This window comes from Pleurodeles waltl, chromosome 4_1, assembly GCF_031143425.1.
Source record: "Pleurodeles waltl isolate 20211129_DDA chromosome 4_1, aPleWal1.hap1.20221129, whole genome shotgun sequence".
NCBI lineage: Eukaryota > Metazoa > Chordata > Amphibia > Caudata > Salamandridae > Pleurodeles > Pleurodeles waltl.
Genome location: NC_090442.1, coordinates 746,990,676 through 747,017,776, shown reverse-complemented (window position 1 = coordinate 747,017,776; position 27,101 = coordinate 746,990,676). Strand labels below are relative to the sequence as shown.

Below are 27,101 nucleotides of genomic sequence, written 5' to 3'. Positions count from 1 at the left end.
CAATAGATCAATACCATATGAATTAGCTGACCCATGATACATGAGAAATCCACTCTGAGGGAACCATGGGGACTGGATTCTATGAGTACATTTCTAGGCTCCATGTAGCCATTATAGAATTCTGACCATTCCAGAATAGCCACTATGAAGAAATGGATTAGCACATTTAATTAGTATGCAACAGAGCGGTATGTACAGGTAGTGAACTTAATGTCTCCTCTGGACCAGTCAGTAGGGGTGTGAGGATGAGGGTTTTTTGTTTCCCTAAACGCAGCAGGCATATCTATCTAGAAACATGCATTATGTTTGCTAGGAATGGCGTAATATTTTGCCCTTGAGACACATCATCACACACTGTTCCTAACAGGAGAGAAGTGCCTCATATACACTCTGGTTGTTGCATAATAGGAAGTAGCCAATCAGAACACGCAGCGTCATACTTAACGTTGCACACTGACATTACCTCCCGTCCCTCCCTCGCCTTCCTTTTAACCAATGAGGCCTCCCGCCTCCCCCCTAGACCCCCCCTTCCCCTTTCAAAACCCCCCCCCCCACCCTTATCCGCTCCTGTTCTTTTGTCTAGCCCACGCTAGACGTATCTCTTTCCCTTTTCTTACCTGCACGGCGGGGCCTGGAGGTCGTCGAAGGAGGCACTCCTCGGGACGCGGAGCTCCGCGAGGAGTGCTATGGCTGGGTCGCGTCTTGAACGAGCAGCATGGCTGCTAGAGAGGCGTGTACTGGGGGCCGGCTGACGGGGTCAGCCGGCCCTCTGTGGCTGGGGCGTTGGTTTCCGGGTTTCCGCGCCGCGGAGCCGCGAGGAACCGAGGAACTTCGATTTTGTGTTGCCCGTGGTTTTTATGAAATGTTACAAGGAGGTTGACCTTTTTAGGGATTGGTGGAGCCCTGTTGGGGGAGGACCGGGGTCCTTTATATAGGGTAGTTTTTTGGAATGGAAGTCAGTGTTTTTTGATGGTTTACCATGCCTAAAGCTCCAGCAAAGAGACTTAGGATTGTCTCTTCTTCCTCCTCGGAGGAGGGAGGTGAGGATAGCATTGCTCTTCCTGAGAACCCACAGGTACCTGACAGGGGTACTCCCCTCATGTCTAGAGAGGAAGTGCAGGATATGATTGAGGTAGCTGTTACCAGGGCACTGCAAGCTGGCGTGGCCAGGTCTGCTCAGCCTAAGCGTGCGCACTCATCGGTAGCAGCAAGGAAATCCTCATCAGAGAGTGAGGATGAGGCCCCATCAACGTCATCTGGGGGGAAATATGTTTCCAGAGAAGAAATGTGGGAAGTGATGGCACATGTTCGAGACAATTTGGGTTTCCCAGTGTTTCAACCTACAACCTCGGATTCTCATTTATTTCCTCAATATCAGACGCCTTCAATGTTTGCCATGCCTTTCCAGGGACCTGTGAAGGATATGGTGTTTCGTGAGTGGAAGGATGTGGAGAAGGCTCAAGTTCCACGATTCCTTCAGAAACTTTACTTACTTGAGGGTGAGGCGGTTTTGCCTCCTTCAATACGCCTGGACTCTATTTTGGCTACTCTAATTGGCAAAACGGCTGTCAATCTGGAGGATTGTGTGCCTACGGATGCCACAGACCGTAAAGTGGATTCGGGTCTTAAGAGGGCTTTTGCGGCGGAGAATCTGGCGCTGAAGGCAGGGATTTATTCTGCTTATGCGTCACAGTCATTGGTTCAAGACTTTGATAAACTGGCGGTAGCTGTACAGGAAGGGGCGGAATGTTCAGAGCTCCTGGCTGGTATGGAGCAGCAGGCCAGATTGTTGGCTGATGTGTCTTCTGATGTGGTCCGTACTTCGGCTCTGGCTTCTGGGTCTTTGATTGGGGCTCGTAGGTCCCTCTGGTTGCGTTCCTGGAAGGCTGATCCAGGGGAGAAGGCGGCCTTGTTGAGACTGCCGTTTGAAGGCCGTAACCTGTTTGGAGAGCAATTGCCGTCCATGCTTTCCAAGGCATTTAAGGAGAGGAAGCATGCCTTACCTTATAAAGGGGGTTCTTCTTCGGGTAAAGGGTGGAAGAAGCATTCCAGATCTTCTCCTACTAGGGATGCTAAATCCTTTTCATTTAGGAAATGACGTTTTCAGCCGCGTTTTTCGCATAAGAAGTCTGCTCCTGCGACCCGGGGTGATTTCAAGAAGGGGTCCTGACAATCACTGTGGGCCTGGCAGAGGGCCGGTTGGGGGAAGACTGAGTCACTTTCTTTCAGCTTGGGAGGACAGTGTAAACGATCATTGGGTACTAGACATTGTGACCAATGGTTATGTCATAGATTTTGTTGTGGTTCCTCCAGATTCAGGGGTACGTCCCACACCTCTGCCTTCAGAGGGGTCACAGAGAAGAGCATTGTTGAACGGAGTGCGAGACTTACTGGTCAAAGGGGCCATTTCCCGCGTTCCGCTAGACGAACGGGGTCAGGGCACTTATTCGGTCTTGTTTCTTGTACAGAAAGTTTCAGGGGGATTTCGACCTGTGCTCAATCTAAAGGAGGTGAATACCTGGATCAGGACAGTGCATTTCCGCATGCTGTCCATTCAGACTATTTTTCCATTGGTCAGACAAGGGGACTTTCTGGTGTCACTGGATCTGCAGGATGCTTACCTACACGTGCCTGTGGCAAGATCCTCTCAAAAGTTCCTGAGGTTTGCTGTGGGTCAGGACCATTTTCAGTTTTGCGTTCTGCCTTTCGGTCTAAAATCTTCTCCTCGGATTTTCACAAAAGTGCTGGCTCCTCTAGTGGCTTTGCTTCATTCAGAAGGGGTGTTTCTGCATCCTTATCTAGATGACATTTTGATTCATGCCCATTCACGAGACCTTTTGCAGAGGCAGGTGGCCCAAGTTCTGGGGGTCCTGCAAAACCACGGGTTTTTGATCAATTGGGAGAAATCAGACTTAGTGCCGTCCCAGGATCTGGTTTTTCTAGGGGCTCGGTTTCAGACTCTTCTAGGGTTGGTGACTGTGTCAGAAAAAAGGTTGGGTGTACTCCAGGCTTTGGTAAAGAAGGTATTGTTACTGTCTGCTCCCCGAGCTCTTCTATGGTTGCGTCTGCAGGGTCATTTGGCGTCAGTGATATTTCTGGTTCCTTGGGCACGTTTCCATCTCCTGTGCTTGATGACATGGTTCTTGAGAAGGTGGGCTCCAGGGTCCGGTTCTCTGAAGGACAGGGTTCCAGCGTCCGGATTGATTCGCAGAGAGTTGCAATGGTGGTTGGATGCAGACCACCTGAGGGTAGGTGTGTCTTTATCGCCTCTGAGACCCGTGGTTGTGACGACGGATGCCAGCCTCTCCGGTTGGGGGGCATGGATGGGGTCAGCTCAGATTCAGGGGTTTTGGTCCCCTCGGGAGGCGAGTCGGTCGTCAAATTGGCGCGAATTGCGGGCAATATTCCTGGCTCTGGTCCATTTCCAGGATTCCCTGAGGGGGTTGGCGGTTCTGGATCGCACAGACAACTTAGTGGCCAAGGCTTATGTCAATCGGCAAGGGGGGACCAGATCGAGGGCTCTGTTCAATCTAGTCAGGGAGATTTTTGTGTGGGCTCAGGAGTGGGTTCCCTCTCTCAGGGCTACGTACATTCGGGGGGTGGTAAATGTTCGGGCAGATCTACTGAGCAGAGTGATTCCTTCCTCTCAACTTTTCTCTCTCCGGAAGTCTCTGTTTCAGCATCTGGTTCGGCTTTGGGGTCTTCCAGTGCTGGATGTGTTTGCGTCAGTAGGGAATGCGAAAGTGGAGCGCTTCTGCTCCCGGTTTCGGTGTCCCCAAGCATGGGAGGTGGACGGGATGTCATGTCCTTGGCCGCAGGGCCTTTTATATGCGTTCCCTCCGTTTCAACTACTCAGGGCGTTTCTGTTACGAGTAAGGGATCTGGGGTCCAGGGTTATCCTAATTGCGCCACTTTGGCCGAGGGCGAATTGGTTCCCATTGTTGAGGCTGATGGCGGAGGGGAGGATGTGGCCTCTGCCTCTTTGTCCTTCTCCCCTGGAGTTTCGCTGCCTTCCATTGGGGTCATTGAGGAGGTTACACTTGACGGCTTGGAAGTTGAACGAAGGGGGTTGACAGGTCTAGGGGTGCCGGTGGCTTTGAGTTCTACCTTGCTGGCTTCAAGGAGACGTTCAACTTTGCTTTCTTATGGTAGACAGTGGAAGGTGTTTTCGTCTTGGTGCTTAAGTCGTGAGTTGGATCCTACCTGCGCTTCTATCTTTGAGGTGATGCAGTTCCTGCAGGACGGTGCTAATTTAGGGTTGTCAGTGGCATCTCTTCGGGTACAGTGGGCGGCTATTCAGGCATTCAGAGGACCGTGGCATAATCTTCAGGATGAAGGGCGATTGATGCCTAGATTTTTTCAGGGGCTTATTAATTTATTTCCTCGCCCGGTACGTTCTTTTCCTTCATGGGATCTGTCCTTGGTTTTGGATGTGTTGACGGAGGCCCCTTTTGAACCATTGGGGGACTGTGATTTGCGACATCTATTTCTGAAGACGTTCTTTTTGGTCGCCATTACTTCGGCTCGTCGGTTGGGAGAATTGGGGGCATTGGCATGTTCCTTTCCTTTTTGTAAGATTTTTCCCGATAGGGTGGTTCTGGTTCCGGTGCCTTCCTTTATTCCAAAAGTCAATTCTTCGTTCCATTCCAGGCAGGAGGTCATCCTTCCTTCATTTTGTCCGAATCCCTCATCAAGGGAGGAGGTCCGTTTGCATTCGTTGGATGTACGTAGGGTTTTGTTGGAGTATCTGCAGGTGGTGGCTCCTTTTCGTAAAGGGGATTCACTGTTTGTTAATTTTGGTCCGGCGCGCAAAGGTGAGAAACCTTCCACGGCTTCCTTGAGTCGGTGGGTTCGATCTTTAATTCTGTTGGCCTATTCCTTGAAAGAGGTGGTTCCTCCTCTAGGGATTCAGGGGAGATCTACCAGAGGCATGGCGGCGACGGTGGCAGAGCTTCAGGGGACTTCGGTGGTGGAAATTTGCAGGGCCGCCACTTGGGCTTCTCCTTCGACGTTTGTGCGTCATTATAGGCTGTCGGACTTGGGTAGTTTGGAGTCGGTGTTAGGTCACCGGGTCTTATCCTCTATGAGATAATGTTTGGGGATGTTCTTGGTGCAGGATATTAAATAAAGGTCTTGCAACTCGATGTCCGTCTCCTGTGTGTTTTTCTTGCTATGTCTCATTGGTTAAAAGGAAGGCGAGGGAGGGACGGGAGGTAATGCTTCCATTTTCTTACGATAATGGCATTACTCCTAGTCCTACTCCCTCGCCTTCCTTTTCCGTTCCCTCCCACCCTCCCGGTACGGACTGTCCGAGTTGCAGCTTGGGCTTGGTTTTTGTACAGGAGGGGATAAGGGTGGGGGGGGTTTTGAAAGGGGAAGGGAGGGTCTAGGGGGGAGGCGGGAGGCCTCATTGGTTAAAAGGAAGGCGAGGGAGTAGGACTAGGAGTAATGCCATTATCGTAAGAAAATGGAAGCATTACTGCGGGGAACGCAGCTTCTACGCGGCCGCTATGAATGACTGTTCAGGGATAGAAACTACTAAAAGCGGTTTCGGCGTAGAGTGAGGCACAGCAATTTTTGACGAATCAGACCCTTGACGAAGTAAATGGCAACTGGGGGTGCGGGGAAGGAGACATTCTCTATTTGTCTTTGGGAGGCCCGTTTCTGGAATGGCAGGTACATTGGATGTACAGGGCGGAAAGTCCCTCTATCCAAGAACTACATATAAGCGGGCACTCCCATAAATAACAGTCAGAGCGGTTTTTCTTTTTGCAAAACCTACAACCCTCATTCATGACTTTGAGGATGCTAACCCATTACACTTATTTCCCTCACAGTGCGTGACTGCAGGGCGATGCTCCCATGCCCCCTTGAGTTAAAAATCCTTAACTTAATAACCTAGTAACTGAGCGCGAGTGACATATTTGTGACAAGTTTTAGTGTTAGGTTTTTACTCACCACAATTGCACGCTTTACTTTCACTGGTTGTGTGCTGTGCTTCACGTGAGCTGCACTTTATTAGACATTCCAGGGACTAACCTGTAACTTACTGTGGCTCTTACAATTTTGTACTGAGGGTGTCCAATAGCCCCTATTTAATGATTGCACATCTCCGGGATTGCGAATACCGTAAATATAAACACATTTATTTTTTGCATGACTCTTAATTTCTTGAGCAGGAGCCAACCCATACTACGACATAGAATAGGAACCGTTATCCTGAAAAAAGCCGTCGACTCGGGCCGTTAAATCGTCAGCCCTAACATGTGGTCAGTATGATGGTAGGATGATAAGTGCCCCGACACCATCGACGTTATCGTGATTTTAATCCTGTCACAGGGAGCCCCCAGATAAGTCTATCTGATTGGGTATACTTTCTAGACAGTGTTAGCTGCTTTCCTAGTCCTATTTATTTATATTTTAAGTCTCAGCAACGTTGCTCCACCATGGCATGCACTATTATGTATTTTAGTGTGGTAGCATGCCAAATAATGAAGCATGCCACTATTAGCGGGTGAGGCCATTATATTAAAGAGAACTGTGATCACTTACGAAGGTGGAAACTTCGTTTTCTCAATCTTTCTGTGTGTTTCGTCTTTCCTCCCTCCTCTTCTCTGTGAATATTCCTACAGTCTACATCCCTGCATGACAGCCTTTCTTCAACCCCCATTTCCTGCGAAATCCATGCAAAGGAGATCTATAATGAATCTCTGCCCCTATACAGTTACGGAGTATAGACAGACTATGTGCCCCCTCTCCCCACCCCCGGCCTAGTCCACATCCCTAACATGCACAACAGACATGCACTCTCCATACATGTACCTTGCAGCCTACCCAGAATCTCTTACCAAACTGTGCATGGGACGCTGGCATTGCATTAAAAGGAGAGGATTATAAACCATAGTCCAATTTTAACAGGGTTCACAGTATCTGAGGCTCCATTTGGGAGGCTCGTACCACAGCAGAGGTCAAAATGCCAGCTGTCAAAATGCAAAACCTGACTAGGAGTCTTTATGGGTTAGATTCCATTTTCCTAAAACTTGGAACGTTTGTTTATATTTCACTGTGGGCTCTAGGTTTGAGCGCCGCAGGTTAAGCGCTATGGTGAATTGGGTCTCTTGTCTTTTTGCTTGCTGTTTCCTATGGTAAAGGTGTTATTAGTTGGGGACAGATTACTTTACTATCCTTTAGTTTTTTTTTTGCAGTTTGGTGTGGGGTCCCCTCTTTTTTTGTGCCTTCACTTGTAGCAGCTTCGACCTGAGCAGGATGACTATCGGGCGTCTCTACTGTGAGTGTGACGTTCATGTCTTTTCGGGGACTCATAAAGTAGCCCGCTCTCAACAGTGGATGAAATGGAATCTGTCAAATATATGTTAACAGGAAAAAAAGATAGTGACCATGAATAAAAGGCCAGATATTTGTATTCTTGATTCATATATCACAACTTCATCCTGAAAAAAATGTCTACTTTACATAGAAGAGACTTAACTGGTCTGGTTCAACTTGCTCCGGAGGTCAAACACATACAGGCCCAGACTGGGAAGCATAAGCAGCCCTGGCAAAAAAATGCTCAACCCGCCGCTCTCTCTTCAATTCCTCTCGCTGTCTCTCTCTATCCAGCCATCCCTCCTCTCCATCTATGCTCCCTCGCTTCTCCCTGATCGCTTTTTCGCTACTTCCCCCCTCCTTCCTCCTTCCCTCTATTTCTCTCTCGTGAAACCTCCATGTTCCCGCTTCACTTAATGTAGGGAGAAAGTGAAAGGGACCCCAGAAAAGGCCCTCGCCGTTTAACACCGGCCTCCACCGGCGCCAGCCCACATAGGGAATGGCCGGCGAAATACAAGGCCTGTCTGGCTCTGAACGCATGCGTGAGGTAGCTGTAAACACAGCAGAGGAGGATGAAGGGGATGGGGGGTGGGAGATGGGGGTGGGGGGGGGGGGGGGTTGAGAGTGATCAGAGCCACTCACGAAAAGAAGGGGATACAGAACAATTTGAACATTTTTTAAAATTAGTATTGGAGTGATTCTGAGTAAGAACAAAGGGTTATCAGAGCAAATAGAGTGATATTAACAACAAATGCATAATGGTAATTTCTTGTAATGTATTCACTGGGCATGATAGCAGCTAATTATGATGTGTTAACACAGCATAATAAGGAGTGAGATTGAGGGTCTAACCGGACCCAGTGAGACTATGCTCTATTATGATAAATGTGCATAAGGTACAGTGACTGCAGTGTGCTAATTGAGCACACCGGTATGTGTCATCGTGTGCCAAGTGGGCTTCATGGAAGTTGGCCATGAGATGATGTACTGTTTGGGCATAACGACAACTGTCATCAGTGGGGTAACTGCACTGTAAACTGAATTATATTAAAATCAGGCATAATGGAAGCTGCCAATGGTATGCTAATTCCACACAATTCAAACTGTAAATACGATTTTAACTTGAACTAAATAACACAGCAATCACATGATAACTGGTCATAATAAAAAACTTACAATAAGGCAGTAAAAAAAAATAATATGTGGAGGTATACTGTTTCTAACGCTACTACATGAACACATTCTAATAATATTTATTCTAGCGATGATTTACACCTTAAATGAACATTTCGTCGTTGACTTCCTTTCATTATATGGGAAATATATTGTTTAAATTGATAGCAGTAAATACTGATAGGATGAACAGGCATTTTCCTTTTGTTGAGGGTGATTACTACTTCCTGATTTTAAAGACTACTGCCGCTGGGCTGTGCAGGGGTCCGGTCCCTCTTTTCTGGACTGAAAGCAGCTCAGTTTAAATTCGCCACATGCATGATATCACTCCCAAAGTTATGCTATTGCAAGGAAATGACCCAGAAGACTGAATGCTTGGAATGACTGAGTGCTCCTGCAGAGCACACATATCTAACACATTTGTGCAGTATTGCTTCGCCTGGAAAGAAATTGAGGAAAGAGTAAAGAGGAATTGCAATATATATGCATCATCTCACCAGTTCCCTGTCCCGGTGATTTACGCAGAATGTGTAACTACTGACCTGAAAAAATGGCTGCCGTGGGTGAGTCAGGAAGCTTTGGTGCACAGCCCTCACAGAATCCTTGACTTCAAGGGTTATGGTAAGGTAATGATGGCTATGTTATGGCTCCTAGCTACACTGCAGAATGCTGCTGAGATGAACACAACCAGGAGTGATCCTCCTGGATCATTGCGTCTCTTCTCCAGTTTCCCTCAAAGATGACAGGCTTCATTATTGAGAAACCCAAGCAATGGGGAAAAAGAGCCACTTAAGTCTAGAAACTCTCTGTGGTGAGAGAGGGTGCCTACTATGATAAAAATTATGGTGTAAACAGATAAATATTTTCACTTTTTAGCGTCTAGTTTAGACACCTATCTGCTGTGATTGATAATGAGCTCAATAAAGGGTCAAGGCACATTGTGGAAGGTTACACTGTGCCATTGGGTTATTGAGTTGGAAATGTAGCTACAACATTTCACATGCATGTGGTACTTATGCTATCCAGTGTCTGCTGTGTATGATAAAGTCAAACATTCATTTTCAGTATCATTCTCGCGACAGCATTGTGTGACATCGATCCAATGCAAGTGACACATGTTGGCTTTGCCAATGCTTACTTACAGCTTGAGACCAAACATTTTCTGGAGGCAACATCAATCTAAATGAATTCTGATTAATTTGGATAGACATACGCATCCACTTGCTATGCATTGTATAGATCAGGCCCCTTTCAGTAAAGAGACTTATAGGCAACTGCTTTATTTGTTGATTGCCCATAAACAGTTTTTTTGAACACAGATGTTTTTTAGAACCCCATTTCTAGTTTAAAGTGAACAGTCACTATGAGCACCATCTTGAGCACAGCTGTGGACCATTAAAAGAATGCTCCTCGTTTAAATTTAACTTACCTTCTGCCTCACTTATCTCTGCTTTTCTGCTTTTCTACCACAACATCGTTCTCACAATTTTCTGTAATTTGCATTTTCACCCCACATATTTTCCATCGGTAATTCATTAGACCGACGTCATAAGTAATATGCATTACTGTGGGTATATTTCACGAATTCTATAAAGCCCTGAGCTAGCTGTAAAACATTTAAAACTAAAATGTATTTTAGATAACTCTGTGTCTTGTAAAACCTCTCAATATCCCATGGTTATCTGTGAGGCATTCCTTTACACAAGGTAGGTACCATATAGTCTATAGACTGATGCCAGGCATGTAACAATATTCGAGGTGAGGAAACAGACATCAATAAATAAAGGGTTGCCAGGGGACTGGACAATTCGATAATTTAATTTCCCGAGTCTCCACAACCACATTGTTACCTTTTTTCAAGTTGCACAGAAAAGCTAGTTTCATACAGTAGTGTATGCGACAGCTTACTTTTCTTTCCAGTGAAAAAAATAATCTTGAATTTGCATGTTAATTTGAGTTTTTTAATTTAATCTTGCAGAGTTTTGTTGGAGCAAGCATTTCTTGGGAGAACCACCATGCAGCACCAAGGTAAGAGGCTTCTGTCGCTGTCGAAGTAAGTCTTCTATCTGTGCTCCGTTGACATTTATTGTTTGCTTTGTCTATAACACTATGATTTTGTCAGACACAAGGTGGTGTAAAGGTTTTGTATTATGACTGCGCAGTTCATTAATGTATCCATCCAATTACACCGCTCAGTCATGTATCCATACATTAAAACATGCATCCCTCGTCCAACAGTTATACAGACCCACTTTGGCACTTTCTTGATCTTGAGTGAGGGTTTAAAATGTGTTGTTCATTGAGCGAGGGTTTATATTCTGCATCTGTCAATCCAATGTTACACAATAATGATCATTAGCGTTGAAAATGCATAATAGTTCCGCTTTTTCTTGAGAGTCTTTGTATAATGTTGAGGACAGAAATAGTAATGAAAGATAAGACTCTGAAAATGTTGAGTTAGATAAAGAGAAAATGATTTCCGAAACAATTCGAACAAAGTGTGCAAGCAAGACTAACTGTGGACAATTACAGTGTGTGTGTGAGAGGTGAGTTTTCACAATTTCAAGCCACTTGTATTAGTGGTTTAAACATCTAGTGAAAGAACCGAAAATGGAAGACTCAGAGAGAACCATTCCTTCCAAAATGTGTGAAACAAAGAGGTGAGCATGCCTTATCATGATGCTGGAATTTTAAAATATCTCTTTTGTTTGTAGGACAGTCCCAAAAATTAGAAAATCAGTCTTTGATCCATAGTCGTGAGCAGATTATACGCAGATGGCATTACATGAAGAACAACTCGCAGTAGATTTAAGGCCCTCACTGCTGGAAGTTGCCTCTGTCTTAATCTTAACTCCACTAAGATCGCGATTTTGTTGTTTAATGCATTAACCGACTCTTGTTCTTTACAATTTTGGTCAGAATTGATTGGACAATGTCCAAATCTAGAGAATCAAGTATGCAACATTAGGGCCTGAGGGACTTAAATCTACTGTTATGATATTAACACTGTGGCAGAAAAAAATGCTTTATCAGCTCAGAATGTTTAGGAAATTACTTCAATACTTTTGTTATCAGATATGTCATGAATGCTTTCTTGAGCATCCAGAAGTTAGATATTACAAAACTCCACAACGTAAAAAAGGTAGCACATGTGGAAAAACAAATTGAACAGTAATTAATCATTACCTATTACTGCACTGTGATGTATTATTCTTTAAAGAAGTGTGTATTCAACGTTTTCCTAAAATGGAGCAGCACTTGAACCATCCTTAAGGGTACAGGGATGTTGCTCCAGATCCTGGGTGTATAGAAGGACAATTCCTGCTGCCTTGTTTTTACTTTTTTACACTTCTTAGTCTACATACTGATGGCAGACTTTCTGATGATGTGCTAAAAGCCATCAGAAATGATGAGCATGTCCATAAGGTAAGCTGGGGTGCTGGTCAAAATGACTTTGTAAATGATCAGCGGGTTTAGAAGTAGGCATGGGCCAGCAAGGAGAGCCAATGGAGTTTCAATAGGAACAGGGTGATGTGATCATATTTCTTCCAGCCCTGAATGAGATGTGCTTCAGCATGTAGGATCCTCTTCAGGAATGCTGGTGGGAAATGTGGGAGGCAACAGAGCAGGGTGTTGCCACCATACAGATGCAAGACAGTGAGGGCTTGAACCCCATTTTTGAATTCACTTCTAGAAGATACAGTTTTGGTTGCTTTAGAAGAGAGAGCTGGTGGCAGACTGTCACAAACTGTTCTTTGGTAAAGTACTGTCTGCTCTCCACTTTGACCATTCACTGTTTATTGTTGACACACAAATCTACATGGTTTGGGCCTCATGCCTTGATAAAGTTTCATTTGACTTTTAAGAAATCTCAAGAAGAACACCTGTATTTGCTGCACACATTGTTAAAAAGTCAAATTTTGTAGAGAGGAAGATAGTCAGCTCCATTAAAATCTAATGAAAGTTCCTATCTTGTATGATGTGTAGTTGGTATTGTTGTGTAATCTTTTGAAGTGATCCAAGTATAGCAAGCATGGCTAAAAGGCAATAAGTTTTGCTTAGGAAAGTAAAATGATTACTTAATCTAAATGGGACATTTCAAAGGTATGGGCAAATGGCAGAGAAGAAGATACCACCCCAATAGTACAGTTTTCAAGGAATCTTTATCAGCAAGACATCAGGATCAACTGGCCATCTGCAAGCCTCTGGGTCTGCTTGGGACTGCTCCTGAAAAGGATGAAGACTGCTCATGACTGACCAAAATTCAAATGTCCATCAATATTTTAAACGTCATACAACATTATGGTTCGTCAAAGGTATCAGTTCATGTCACATTGAATAAACATCATCCAATGGAGAATAATCTTATGACTCCAAATTGAAACAGTCAAATTTCTTCCCAGGTCTGTCATGGGAACATCTCTCTTCCACATGAATCCAAACAGGGTTCAAATAAATGTATACAAACTCAGTCTATGTCCTGCAGTGTATTGTTTTCAAGGACAAAGATCACATCTTTCCACGTTTAAACAATGGGGTCCATTACAAAAGGGCGTTGCTTCTCATGTGAACAAAATCAGAAAAAAGACTTATGGGGTCATTCTGAACACGGTGGTAAACACCGCCGTGTTCATGCTGGCGGTCTTTCCATAGACCGCCAGCCCCCTTGAGACTCCGCCGGCCGCATTACGAACATTCTGCTGGGCCGGCGGGTGGAAACATTGTTTCTGCCCGCCGGTCCAGCAGACTGCAGGGCCGGGACATTGCAGACTGCTGCACATGGAGCCGTCATCAATGTGTCAGTGCGGTGGGTGCAGAAGCATCCGTCGCGCAGACCTGCGCAACGGGGCACTGCACGGCGGCCCCTGCACTGCCCATGCCAAATACATAGGCAGTGCAGAGGCCCCCAGAGGGGCCCTGAAGCACCCCTACCTCCAGCCTTTCCCTGGCGGGGGAACTGCCAGGGAAATGCTGGGTGAAACAGGGTACATTATCAGGAGCAGCGCTGCCCTATCGTATAATGTAATCAGCCATCGTCAGGCTGCCTGTCTGTGGTAGCCTGGTGGTGGGGAGGGCCACCACAGGTGGCCCTCCCTGTGTTTATTATAAGGCGTTTCAGACCACCATGCTGGTGGCGGTATTTTCCGCTGCCGGCGGCATGGCAGTCTGAACAGCCGGGTTTGTAATGAGCCCCTTAATGTTATGAAAAAATAATTATTCAACAATTTAACATGACTGCAAAATGCAAGCTCTGCAGGCTTCTCTTATGCTAACACTAATCACAATAATACATTTAATTAGTAGATATTAGTAAAACACGTATTACGTGCAAACTTATAAATTCACCTTTAATAATATTTTATCAATATGAGTAATACATTTCATTTCAAATGAGAAAGCTTTGTTATTGCATTTCATTAACTACAACAGAGAAGTGCATTTTCTCTCACTTTGCACATATTTTTAAGCTCATTAATCATTTACTAATCACAAGAAATGTAATATTGTTTCTTTATGCTCTGTTGGTCTAGAATCTAAATTACAGTTTTATCCTTCTAACATAATTTAAATTAAAAGGCACCTAAGTAGAACTCTGAGATACAAACAATTGAACATTTAAATTGCGTATCAGTGCAGCTTTCTACATTAGTTTTCACTCTTTTACTTTCATAAACTTAAACAGTCACATCCTGATGACTTTTGTGACACAAGGGACATCACCAAATTTTAAGGTCCATCAGGTGTCTGTCAGATTTGTTTTACATACAAATGGACAGAAATACACACACACTTTGTTCCTCCCTCTGTTTTGAAAGTCCTAAAAACTGTTGGTTACTTTACTAAATATTGTGTTTTCGGTCACTTATTACCCCTGCCATCCTGCATTCCTCTCCCTTTCTCCTTCCCATTATCTCATAAGCCCTTCTCATGCACCCTGTTTCTCGTATAATGTATTTTAACATTATGTGCCAGTGTGATTGCTGGTAAATCAGAATCTGACACCGCCACTCTTGCTAACCAAGTTATGCCCCTGTTAAGAGGGTGCTGGCTAGTTTGTAAGTATTGACTAAACTCTTCAGTAGGCAGTCTTGTTGATTGAAAGTAGTGTCCTTATTTAGAGTTTGGCAGACAGGTATACTATAAAAACACACAGGAGAGGGGTATCCTGTTTGCCAAAATCAATGTGTTGTGCTCTATATCGAGATGGGTGAATCAGCATGTTTCTGATGGAGGAGTCTACACTGGCTCAACTGTCGGAAACCTTTGAGCAATGGCCTTTTGGTTATTGGGCTGATGGTAAATGGACATCAAAGCATTCCAATGCCTTCTTTTCTTGTTCAAGACTGGGAAAGGCTGCCAGTCCCAAAGCGGAAATAGGATTAACGACCCCCCAGGTTCAGGCTAATACGTTTTTTTTCTCATCAATAAACTCCTGCTTTAGGAGTTTGTTTTTGAAAAACAAAAATGTTTGCTCTGCAGGCACTTTGAACATGGCACCTATGCAGCAAAGCAGAGAGGGAGATCTGTAAATATGGTGGGCTGTACTCTGGAAAGGCAGAAGAATAGATTCCTCTGCTGATCTGGTGGGCAGGAATGCAGCCTGTCAAAGCCTTTATAAGACCCTATGTTTCTGATACCATTTTGGAGAAGATATCGGGGAGGCCCAATTTCACACTGATCATTCAGGAGTGCTAGCATCAAGCCTATTCCTCCAGAGCATGGAGTGGAATACAAACTAAAACAGACATTGCTTTCCATTGCTTGGATTAACCAAAATAGAAAAAAGGCAATTTCAGAAAAGACAACAAATACTTTTTATCCATGAATATAACACACTACAATTTACCTAGAGCCAGAAATAGTGCAACAATAGATAATCGATGAGGTGATTTCTTTCTTCGCCTGTTTCAAAATTGTCAACCTTCTCTGGATCCACGCTGCAAATGAGCTTCATTTTGAACTTCACCTTGTGCTTGACCTTGTGGGACTGTAACTGAATCAATGATTGTTTCCACCACTTCTTCTGCTTTTCACACTCTTTTCATATGTGCAGTATGGATCCACTGTGGCACTCGAAGACAAGTTATTGCAGTATTTGTCATCAGGATCACCTATAGGGCTCACAACTCCTCTCTCCCAGGCAGTGTTTTGTGACGTACTTCTAGACCACTATTCAGTTTCTGGGATTCAGATTGTGACAGTTGATGTGTTTTGTTGCTTCTATCACCACATTCACCTGATGAGGCACAGATTTCACCATACCAGCCAGACTTTTGCAGTAATCTAGCACAATGCCATCAGTTATTGATAAAGATGCAGCTGAAGGAATGCAGGTAAACCTCATTGCTCTTCCCATGATCACATCAAGGGGTGATACACCAGTCTATCTGACAGTAGTAGTGGTCAAACTCATCAAAACAAGAGGAAGTGTGTCAGGCCACTTTAAACCAGCTTAAGCACAAAAGTGGCTGATATGTTTGTACAGGATACTCTGAGTCAAACCTAATTTTCTCTCCTATGCTTTTTCCTGGGTAAAGTCCATTACAGTTAGTGCAATAAACCACAGCAATGTGGCTGTTATCCCTTTGTTCAAAGCATTTAAGTCACATGCAAGCTCACCATCTGCTGCTGGTGAAAAACTGTGGAATCAAGTACCACTCTCAAGTAGCAGGTTGATTTTGGAGAATTAAGAAGGCTCCTTAAAACTAACAGTTTTAGAAATAATATGGGAAGAACATTACCTTATTTGATCTCCCCCTAGAAATAATTGTGTAGAAAGTCCCCTTTACTAACATTAGCTTAGCAGAGCATCAAAATAGGTAACTGAGACATCACAATAACTGAGTTCTAGATCAGATCAAAAGTTAAATGGTTTTATTACAGAAATCTCAAAATCAGGCGGTACAGAATAAATGCACAAAGACTTCTATGCAAGTTATACAGAGTAGTGGAAAATAAGAAATAATTTTAAGTTCCAGATGATCAGTAACATCAGAAGAAAAGGGCAGCTTTCCTATTAGAATAGGAAAGTAATCTCTAAAATCTGGATTACCACCAGAATCACAGGGTTCCTATATGCAATGCTTGCATAATAAATTAGTTAAAACTGCAGATTCATCATAGCATGATCACAAGTAACAACTTTTTAGCAAGTCAGAAGGTAAAATGTCATTACCTTAACACACAAGAATGATCCCTTTTTAAGAAAGCACCAAGCACCTTCTGTGCTGTTGCCACCCGGAGATGTTTGAACAAGATATGAAACATTTCAACAATATTATTTCACACAAATGAATAGGACTCATTTGTAAATTGGAACTACAAGGTAAAACACCTAGGCTGTTCAACATACCAGGAACATTAGAAAGTTCATGCTAGGCTTTGTATTCATAACTGGAGTGAAAAAACATTACATTAGCTGTCTTTGCTTCTGCAGAGCTTGTCCGGAGAGAAGATGCGCAGGGGTATATGATGGGAGTGGAGTCAACACAAGAGTGACCAACAGAAACAGCATACATTTTGTCCAAAATTGAGATTTTATGAAAATGTGGCACAACTAAATTATGTTAAGAAGCACACTTCCATAGCTCAAAATATTTCAACGGTAATCATAATAACTCATCATTTGTGTATTGGATTCAACATAAAAAACATTATAATTAATTATTATTTATTGCATAAAAATATGGATTTGAAAACGGTTTCACAGTTTTACCCTTCCGATTATTTTATATACACTAAAACTCATTAATGACTTTATTAATCAGGAAGTCAATCAGTCATCATTATTTTCTGTAATTCTCCTCCACCATCTCCAGCTGGTTGTAGACATGATCCTTAATATTCTCCATTTCATGCTCCTCTGAATTTTTACTTTTTGGATTATTTTTATTACTTATGTTCCGACACTTTTTAAAATACACCCAGGCCATTTTAGAAAAAGAAATAGAACAATTGCACAAATCATCTTAATTATTACAGGTGTTAGGATAAGTCTTAATGTACTCTCCCCCAAATTATCTAACCATTCACTAGTCTTACTAAAACACTTTCCTAACTAAACCAGGAACCTACAGCTTCCCATGGGCCATGCTATTTGAAAGATTGAAGTACATACAATACATTAAGCATACTGTTATCCATTAGATAGGTGCAGCACCTCTTGGGCTTTGTCACCTTACAAACCCCATCATCCTTTGCCGGAAAATATCTAATGCTAAGCGATTTAGCATGACCATATCCTTAATAGCTATCATCTCTTCATTTATCCCTATCAATGATCCTGCTGCATCCACTGCAAGCTTATAAACTAAAGTAGATTGATGTCTAATTTTCATATTACTTATCTCCATGCATACAGAAGGAATTATAGCACCTGTTAAATCCTAAAATACCTGTCCAAAATTCTGTTTCAATCTTTTCATGCCAGTCTGTAGGAAACACTAAAGCCAAATAACAAGATCCAACCCAATTATGTAGTAAATAAATAGACAGCCTTCCCACAAGCATAATGAATTCCTCTTGATTGCCTCTACATCTGACAGGTATTTCCCACTTACCTCATAACTTCTTTCTTAAACACTTTCTCCTACATATTCAGACTTACTACCTTTCAACGGACTATGTCATACCATGCACAATTCACCCTTTCGTTCTTGTTCCATTCTGAACATAGGATGCAAATTTGGCAACCTAAAGTTTTCCTCTCTCTTTACCTGTTCAATTATAACTTTTCCCTTTTTTCAATCTCTCACAATCTTTACTTCTCTCTCATTATATTATTTAACGAAATTATGGTCTTCCCTACTCAAAACAAATACATAACCACATATAGTAACTTTAGTTTCTTAAATATTTTGTGCAACTGCCCTAAAAAATGTATCATATTTAACAAATCTGTTAGCATTTTTTAAAAGTAAATCCTCTAAATACACGTTAAAATGCATTAGATAGGGAGAAAGAAATTCATCATAATTAAATGAAGAAACATAGACTTTACACAACAATGCATATAAAAACAGAAGTCAACCATAGGTTGATCCCACACAGCGGGGGTAGGAAGAAAAGCACAAACATAACCCTTAAGCTTCATAATATTTATGCATTCATGTATCATTTTAGTATAAACATTATCTTCAAATCCACTAACCAAATTTTATTTATACACTAACATCTCATTATGATTTATCTTAAATAGTAGTTAATTAGACGTTCAGAGTCATATCCCGTTTGGGCTTGAAACCACAACAGCCCAACGAAAACCAATAATATTGTCAATATTATCATAAACGCTACAATTTTAGAGCAATAGCTGTTCCCCAGCTTCTATTTGAGACAAAAAGGGTATTAGAATACTTCAAATAGAGTTCTTATTTTCTTCTAATTTCCTTAAACAAATAATAAAAACAAAAAAACAAAAGAATGTTCTTTCAGTCACATTTCTTAAAAAAACAATTTCAGTCTTGTTATTTTAATTCTGTTAGCTCATCCTGCAACTATTTATTTGTCTAACTTTGTCTCAACAGCCTTTGTTATTTCAAGGTGGTTCCTCTTCTGTATCTGTTCCTCTCTCAGATAGACTCTCAAATTTGTACTGACAATGATTGACTGGATTGTAACATTCTAACTCTGATCCTTTTTCTTCTGACAATGAGGGTCGATATACCCATTCAGGTGAAGCATATTTTGTATTCAGAACATTCTCCTTGTTTCAGTAGCAGGTGATTCACCAACACTACTTTCAGAATCTGTTTGTCTTCCAAGCTCTTCTGGTTCACAAAGCTGTTTTTACTAGTTTTTTCCTGTGGAACATCTTCAGCTTTTCTGTATCCACCAACAGTCTTTGTTAGGGTTTCTATTTTTTCTGAAGAACTTAACCTTAAGCGTGAATGCGTGTGTAAGCTATGATCAGCCTTGTCTGCTCAATTTATTGCAAACTGTTTTCTTCCCATTGGGGTTCGGGTAACTCAGATATTCAATTGCAAATTATCTTTGTTTGCCTTAGAAACCAATTCTCCTTTCTGCCACTCATGCTTTTGGCTCTTACACTGCAACAGCTGTTCACTCTGATTCTTGCTTTCAAATTGAACTTTAGGCTTTTCAGGTTCTTCATCAGAGCATTCACTGACCTAAAACTTTGAGTTTACTTCTTTCTTCACCTGTTTCAAAATTCTCAACCCTCTGTGGATCCACACTGCTAACTTGGGCTTGATTTCCAACTTCACTTTGTGCTTGACCTTGTGGATCTGCGGCTGATTCAGTGATTGCTTCTTCCTCTTCTGCTTTTCTCACTCTTTTCATATGGGCATCATTGATCCACTGTGGCACATCAAGACAATTTATTACAGTATTTGTCATCAGCATTACCTGTAGGGTCCTCCCTACCTCTCTCCCAGGCAGTTTTTTGTGATGTACGTCTGGACCACTATCCAGTCTCTGTGATTCAGATTGTGACAGTTGATGTCTTTTGTTCCTTCTGTCGCCACATTCACCTGATGAGACACAGATTTCACCATATCAGCCAGACATTTGCAGCAATCTAGCACAATGCCATCAGGTATTGATACTGATGTAGCTGAAGGAATATAGAAAAAACGAATTGCTCCTCCCCTGATCACCTCAAGAGGTAATAAACCAGTCTATCTGTTAGTAGTACTTCTCAAGCTTATCAAAACAATGATGAACAATGATAAATCAGTTGAAGCACACACCTTAGCAAACTTGTTCTTCATAGTCCCATTAGCATTCACCACCACACCTGAGGATTGAGGATGGTAACTATAATGGAACTTTTGATTTATCTGAAACGCTATGTAGAGTATTTGCTAAACTTCATTTTTAAAATGAATACCACATCTGTCTCATCAGAGGTTGGAATATCAAATCTAGGTATCAACTCCCTCAATAAAAGATTGGCAGCCGTAAGACAATCAGATCCATGGTGGATGAGGCTTATACCCATTTAAAAACAAGCAATGACCAAGATGTATTTTAAACCACTGTAAGCTGGCCATAAAGTCTGCTTGGAGCGTTGTAAATGGGTCTCCGAATTTGCCAATATGATTCATCGCTGTTAATGTCTTCTTTCCCTGATTGTTTTTTGACATACCAGACACCTTACACATATACCCTCAGCTATGTTTCTAAATATTTTCTAAATACATTTATTGTGCTATCCCTATCTGGCAATGCAGGTATTTAACCACTGAGTACAACATTGCATCTGTTCGAATGTATTTATTTTTTGAAATGACATACAAATCTTTTCCTATTTCTTTTTCTCCTCATCTGGGGATTTGTCCTGAAGATCTCTCAATAAACCCAAAGTAGTCTGGTGCTTATTTTTGATTCATCATTTCCATTTTCCTGCACCACTGTCTCATCCTCTAATGTAATGTAGCTAAGTGTTTTCCAGCTTTATGGACAACACAACTAACCAATGTGATTTATTTGGTTGTTGTATTAATTTCAATAAATCCAGTATGTAAGTACTAGTTTTTATAGAGGCTCCAGAAGACAGCATAAAGCCCCTCTGTGACCACAGTTGCCCAAGTCATGTATCACTCCTAAACCATACTGGCTCTCTGTATAAATTGACACTTTCAAATCTTCTGATAGAGAGCAAACTCTTGTTAATGCAACTAATTCTACCACCTGTGCTAAGCAGAAAAGATGCCACCATGGTCTGAACAATGTTCCATGTTTGCCTGTTAAACAAGAACCATCAACATTTCTCAGTAAGTGCAGTGCAGTCACGTGCAGTGCAAGCTCTGATTCACCATCCGATTCATCAGTTTTATCACTTTCCCTGTCTTCACAGCTCCTGTCTGAAACAGCAAGCAGTGTTTCTGCATTCAAAAAATTACACCTCACAATAGAAATGTCCCCACTGCAAGAATGGCTTGCTCATAATGAGTCACTTGCTGTGCCCCTTGCTGTAGTTTGAATTCCCTTAACTTTCTTTTTACTTGCTGTCCCTTTCTTCCATCTTTCCTTAGATTTCTTCAGATCACTCCATTCCCTTGTTTTTTTCAGTTAAATACATAATATGAGCTGTCAAAGTAAATAAGCCCATTTCTTTAATTTCAGCATTTGTCAAATGTATTTTATAATTTTGCTTTACATGTTTCATTTTCCACTTCACATTCACCAGCTAACTTCTATAGTTTATAAGGTGCTTAATTTGCAAACCTGGCTGCTTCTTTAATCTAATATCTCACTTCATCAGTGATATGTCAACAGCCTCTTTAAATAAATGTTCCTTTGCAACAGTTCACCAAATTACATTTTTAAAATTCCAGTGTTAATGGATTTAGAAGGCTCTCTGACCACTACTGTTCTAACACGTGGATCAACTTTAACCCCTGCAACAGGCTGGATTTCCCTACTGGGGTGATGCTGTCTTTGCCATCTTCGTCAGTGAACTTGGTGGCACAGTGGTAGGTGCTTACACTGTAGTGCTATCTCATCGCACTCCCATTTCAGGTTCAGTACCAGAATCAATTGTTCTCACTGCTCCTGCTTTATACAGGAGAAGTCTAGAATTCAAAAGATCGTTAAGAAAAGTATCCTCTTCATCATAATCGCTGTCCTACTTCTCTCCTTCATTTGCCTTGTTCTGATCATTGCTTCTTTAACTGTAGAAGGATAAGCTCTTACCCCATCTATCATAACCTCCCTCCAGAATTTTTATTGTTGATCCTACTTGCTATCCAACCACTGTCTCAAAGAACCCTTCACCCACGTTGACATTTTCCTTCTCTCCGTCTTTGTAGCCATTCAATCCCATTTATTTAATGCCTCAAACTGTGTTGGTCTGAGCAACTGCTTCTTTTCATTTATGGTTCCTCTAAGGAATTCCAGCTTTCTAATGTTAATGGGATCCTCCAAAGGAAACTGTAAGTCTTTCTCAGTTACAGCATAATCATGACGTTCAGAAATCCAGGTTCAAGTATGGAACTCAAAATCCCTCATCATTTCGAATGGAAGCATTCCCTCAGCTGGTTCTCTTTAACCCTCAGTAGCAGGTAGTATAGAAATCTTAGGCTTTCTCAATACATTCTTTGTTATTTTCACTTAAAAGATCTCAAAATCGCAACAAATAAACTGGCGATCAACAAACAATCCCAGTACAGCTCTGTCAAAGTTCAGCCTATCACAGTGTGGGTCTGCCCATAACCAATCAATGACAGTGTGACTTTGTAGTGATGTCTCACCAATCCCAGTGTGGCTCCCTGGCTGACTAAACCCCTGTTTGCCCAACCTAGATAGGAAGAAAATCAACAAATTGAAGTAAAACAGACCAACGTTCATATTGAATAGCAAATGATCATTCAACACCCTACATGGTACCATTTAAATCTACATTCACACTAGGTAGACCACTGTCCAGTGTCAATCCACCCTGGTTAAAGCTCTTATTAGCTTGCATTGGTTAATGCAACCTCATTAAGGTAGGAACCTCCTGTGTGCATGCAGCACCTTGTGCTGCACACTACCCAATGCATGCAAGCAAAGCCCCAACATCTTGTGATCTTGGATTTCGACAAATCTGATAATCAAACCAATCAAAATGAATTCACAAATCCGCATAGTACATCAACAATACAGTGAACAATACACCAAATGAGACCACAATCAACATTGCATATCCAATTATCTCACCAAAAGCATAGCACTCTATTTTGCAAACTCATACTTCACAAATGCTCACACCAAACATCAATCAGCCCCCCTATTCATACTTATACTCCAAATTGTTCAGTAACACACTGCAAATCAGCTTTCACAGGGACCTCCTGCCTCAGGAACCACCAGTGGAGTTCTGGAAAATTCACTATTCTCTCAGGACAGGACTTGGAAGAGAGCTATACAAAGGAGTGAGTGACACAGAAAGAGGGAGAGACATAGAAATAAGGTGACAGAGAAAAGACAAAAAGACAGATAAGGAATTATATTGGATCCAACATAAAAAATATTATAAATCATTATTATTTATTGCACAAAATATTGATTTGAAAATGCTTCCACAATAATCATATAGACAAATCTACTTTTCCTTCTTTTGTGATGCCATATTACAGTACATTGGATGAGTGAAGTTTGGTTTTGAATAGGCCTGGCAAGTACATGTAGCATGATATCAATCAAACGCATATTATTTACTATTACACGCCTTAGCAGATTCATACCTAGTGATACCGGGTCAAGGGTATTTTAGCCAAAGATGGAGGAGTCTTAGAAAAAATTACTGGGTGTCTATTGGCCTACCGAAATGAAACTTAGTTCTGGACATGATGTGGAGTATTGAGAAGTCTGGACTCCTACACAACGGAACAAAATTCTGGAAACATGTACTAGAGTATTATTGGGTCCGTGGAAGACTCAATGAGAGCCAGACAGCTTTTGGGACTTGTTGTCCTGAGGCAGAGTTCTGACTTGCCTCGAGCCTAGCCTGTAGATTGTAAAATTCTGGAAATTCACTTCCATATACTTCATGAAATAGTGTGAAAATGTTTTCTCTTTACTTTCTTTTGTACAGCAGGCCTTTCACGTTCCTTAAACACATTGTTAGATCCCTTACAATTATCTTGTAACCTGAAATATAGGCACTAGTCCCCAATTTCTAAAAGCCAAGGGACATGAACAAACTTTGACACATCTTCTGAATATTTACTTTTTTCCCTTTTTTCAAAGTCCCACAACTCTAGTGCCCCTTTTTTGTTCTCAAACCTTGTTCATCTACACTTGCATGGACCATAATACCCTACCTAAACCTATTAACTGATTTATCATCACTTTTAATCTTGATTGAGGCTGTAACAATTGTATCTTACCATTTGCCTTGAACATGTATAAATATTGTTTGAGCTCTCATTTACGTTGGTCAGTGTGCTTTGAAATAGCCTGTTTTATTAAGATCTGGTTCCTGTTTCATTGAATGGGTTTTTGAGTTTCAGAGCAAATCTTTTCTACCATATTATAGGTAAAAATGTTTAACAAGAAGATATTTTTTGCACTTTTGAGCTTTTTCAGTTGAAGTGCACGAAGGATCTCTGAATAGCTCTGCCCAAATCACTTTCCTAGTTTAGTTTTGAGGATTTGTAGAGCGCATGGCTACCCGAAGGCCTCCCAGCGCTGAGGAAGATCACTAGGTAAGAGGAACAGACCTAAACAGGAAACAATACAGTTTTCAATTTTCTACGAAAGATTCTGACATGTCATGACGAAGTTCCAAAGGGAGGGAGTTCCAGATCGTAGCTGCTCTACAGGAGAAGGATCTACCCCCATCTAACTTTCTTATCACAAAAGGAAGAAATTAAAAAGTTTAAGAAGATCCGAGTATTCTCCGGGGGGGTATGGGAGTGATCATTCGTCTGAGGAAGACTGGACCCTTGTTTCAAAGGGCTCAGGTGAATAAAACACATAGCTTTAAAAATAATGTGTTGTTCAATCGGAAGCCAATGGAGGGAAGCCAAGGCTGGAGTGGCAGATGAATGTCTGGGGGTGTCTGTGAGTAGGCGAGCAGCAGCGTTCTCAACCACCTGAAGTCTCTTTAGAACATGCGAAGGAGAGCTCAGGAGCAGTACTTTCCCATGATCAAGACGTGAAAGGATCAGAGCCTGAGTAAGAAGTCTTTTGGCTGAAAATGGAAGTAATTTAAAGATTTTCCTAAGGGTTCTTGGAAAACCGAAACAGGTAGCTGTCAGTTTCTTAGTAATGGCATACTATTGTAAGGTGCGGGTCTAGCCAAAAGCCCAAGCTTTTTATGGAGTCTTTAGGCAGAGGTAGATCCTTAGGCAAGTTCACTGGTAAGGATGGGGACCTAAGTAAGGAAGGATCCCAGACGATCATAACTTCTGTTTTCCCATAGTTGAGCTTAAGCTTGCTCTCTATCATCCATCTGGCAATATCTGAGAAACAGGAAGATAAGGTAGCCTGTTCTTGGGTATTCTTAGCAGAGACGGAGTAGACCAACTGAGTATCATCCGCATAAGATACTAGAGAGAGTCCATGTGGCTCAATAAGTCTTGCTAGGGGGCACATATAAATTTTAAAAAGAGTAGGGCTCAGAGAGGACACAACTGAGTGGCAGAGTTTTAGAAAAAAAAATGTTCTAGGACTTAAAAGGTCCTGTCCTTCAGGAAGTCAGAGAGCCACTCAAATGGGGTCCCTTAAAAGCCCATCCAAGAGTTTCTCTGAAGGAGAATATTATGAACTACAGTATCGAATGTAGCACTCAGATCCAAAAGGATAATTGCTGCATAGCCACCTGAATCCAGGCGTTGACGGGTGTCCTTGGTAACCGCCAACAGGGTTGATTCCGTTCTATGCAAAGGTCTGAACCCAACTGAGTGTGATCTCGAAAATTGTAATCCTCGAGAAAGCCTGAAATTTGTTTTTTAACATGTTTTTCAATAATTTTAGATTTTATCGGCAGAAGGGCAATTGATCTATAATGTCTCAATGACCTAGGATCAAGCCTAGGCTTTTTTAATAAAGGTTTGATGACAGCATGTTTCCAGTTTTGTGGAAGCTGACCAGAGGTGAGAGAATTATTGAGACTCCTAGTTAGAACAGGCACAATAATGTCCGCACCGAGGATTAATATAGACGGTGGGGCCGGATCAAGGGGAGAGCCTGATTTTTAAAGTGCATAGGAGATCGAGAACTAGGTTCTCAGTCAGAGGCTGAAACGCTATGAAAGTGACATTTGAAGGGTCTTGAAATGCCGTAGTTGCTTCTTGTGCGGAGCGGTGGGAGAAGCCTTGTTGAATATCAAGAACTTTTTCATGAAAGAAAGCTGCCAAATTGTCACTGTGCTCTGAAGAGGCTTAAATTAGGCTGCAAGGAGAAGGGTGTTGAGTTAATTCTTTAAAAATTGTAAAGATTTTTTTAGGGGAATTGGAGGATTGTTCTATTCTGGCAGCATAGAACAGTCCTTGGCGGTTTTAATTTCTGCATGATAGTCTCTAATTGCTGCCCTATATTCACATTCAAGGTCATCGTCATAGGTTTTTCTCCATTTCCTTTCTAAGTGTTTACATATCTTTTTATGTTGCTGTATCTTAGGATAAATCCAAGAGGTCTTCTTGGTACGTGCAATGTTATGGATGGTCTTAGCCGGAAGTACATTGTCCAGGGAGTTGGAAATCCATTCATTAAATGTTGATGCCAAGCAAGTCTCATTAGTAGTGGGGAACGGATGATGAAGTTCTAAACTATCTATCCAGTTTTTGTGACTTAACTTAGACCAGGGGCGATGGGTGGTAGTGCGAGATGAGGACTGTGGGGGTGCAGAGGTAGGAGGGAGTAAAAGAGAAATTAGATAGTGATCAGTCCAAACTAGAGGGATTAGAGGCAAAACCGAAAGTTTTGACAAATTACTAAACACCAAGTCGATGGTGTGTCCTTTAATATGAGTGGGGCCTTGGACTAACTGTGGCAGATCTAAAGCTGCTAGATCCATCATTAGAGTGTTTGCCAGATTGTTATATTCATCATCAACGTGAATATTAAAATCACCCAAAATGGTGAAGTTAGAGTTACTACAGACAAAGTCTGATATTAGTTCTGGTAAAGCCTGAAGACATTTCCTCTCC

The 27,101-nt window shown here is 42.0% G+C and overlaps 1 protein-coding gene across 1 annotated transcript in view; it reads left to right on the top strand.

Moving 5' to 3' along the window:
* The window catches only part of PAX4 (paired box 4), a 234,916-nt gene that overhangs the window by 25,781 nt on the left and 182,034 nt on the right, over positions 1–27,101 (top strand). Inside the window, exon 2 of the mRNA XM_069227551.1 lies at positions 10,478–10,527. Within this exon, the coding sequence (XP_069083652.1) occupies positions 10,515–10,527 (13 nt within the window). The 5' untranslated portion in view covers positions 10,478–10,514. The remainder of the gene's footprint in view (positions 1–10,477; positions 10,528–27,101) is intronic.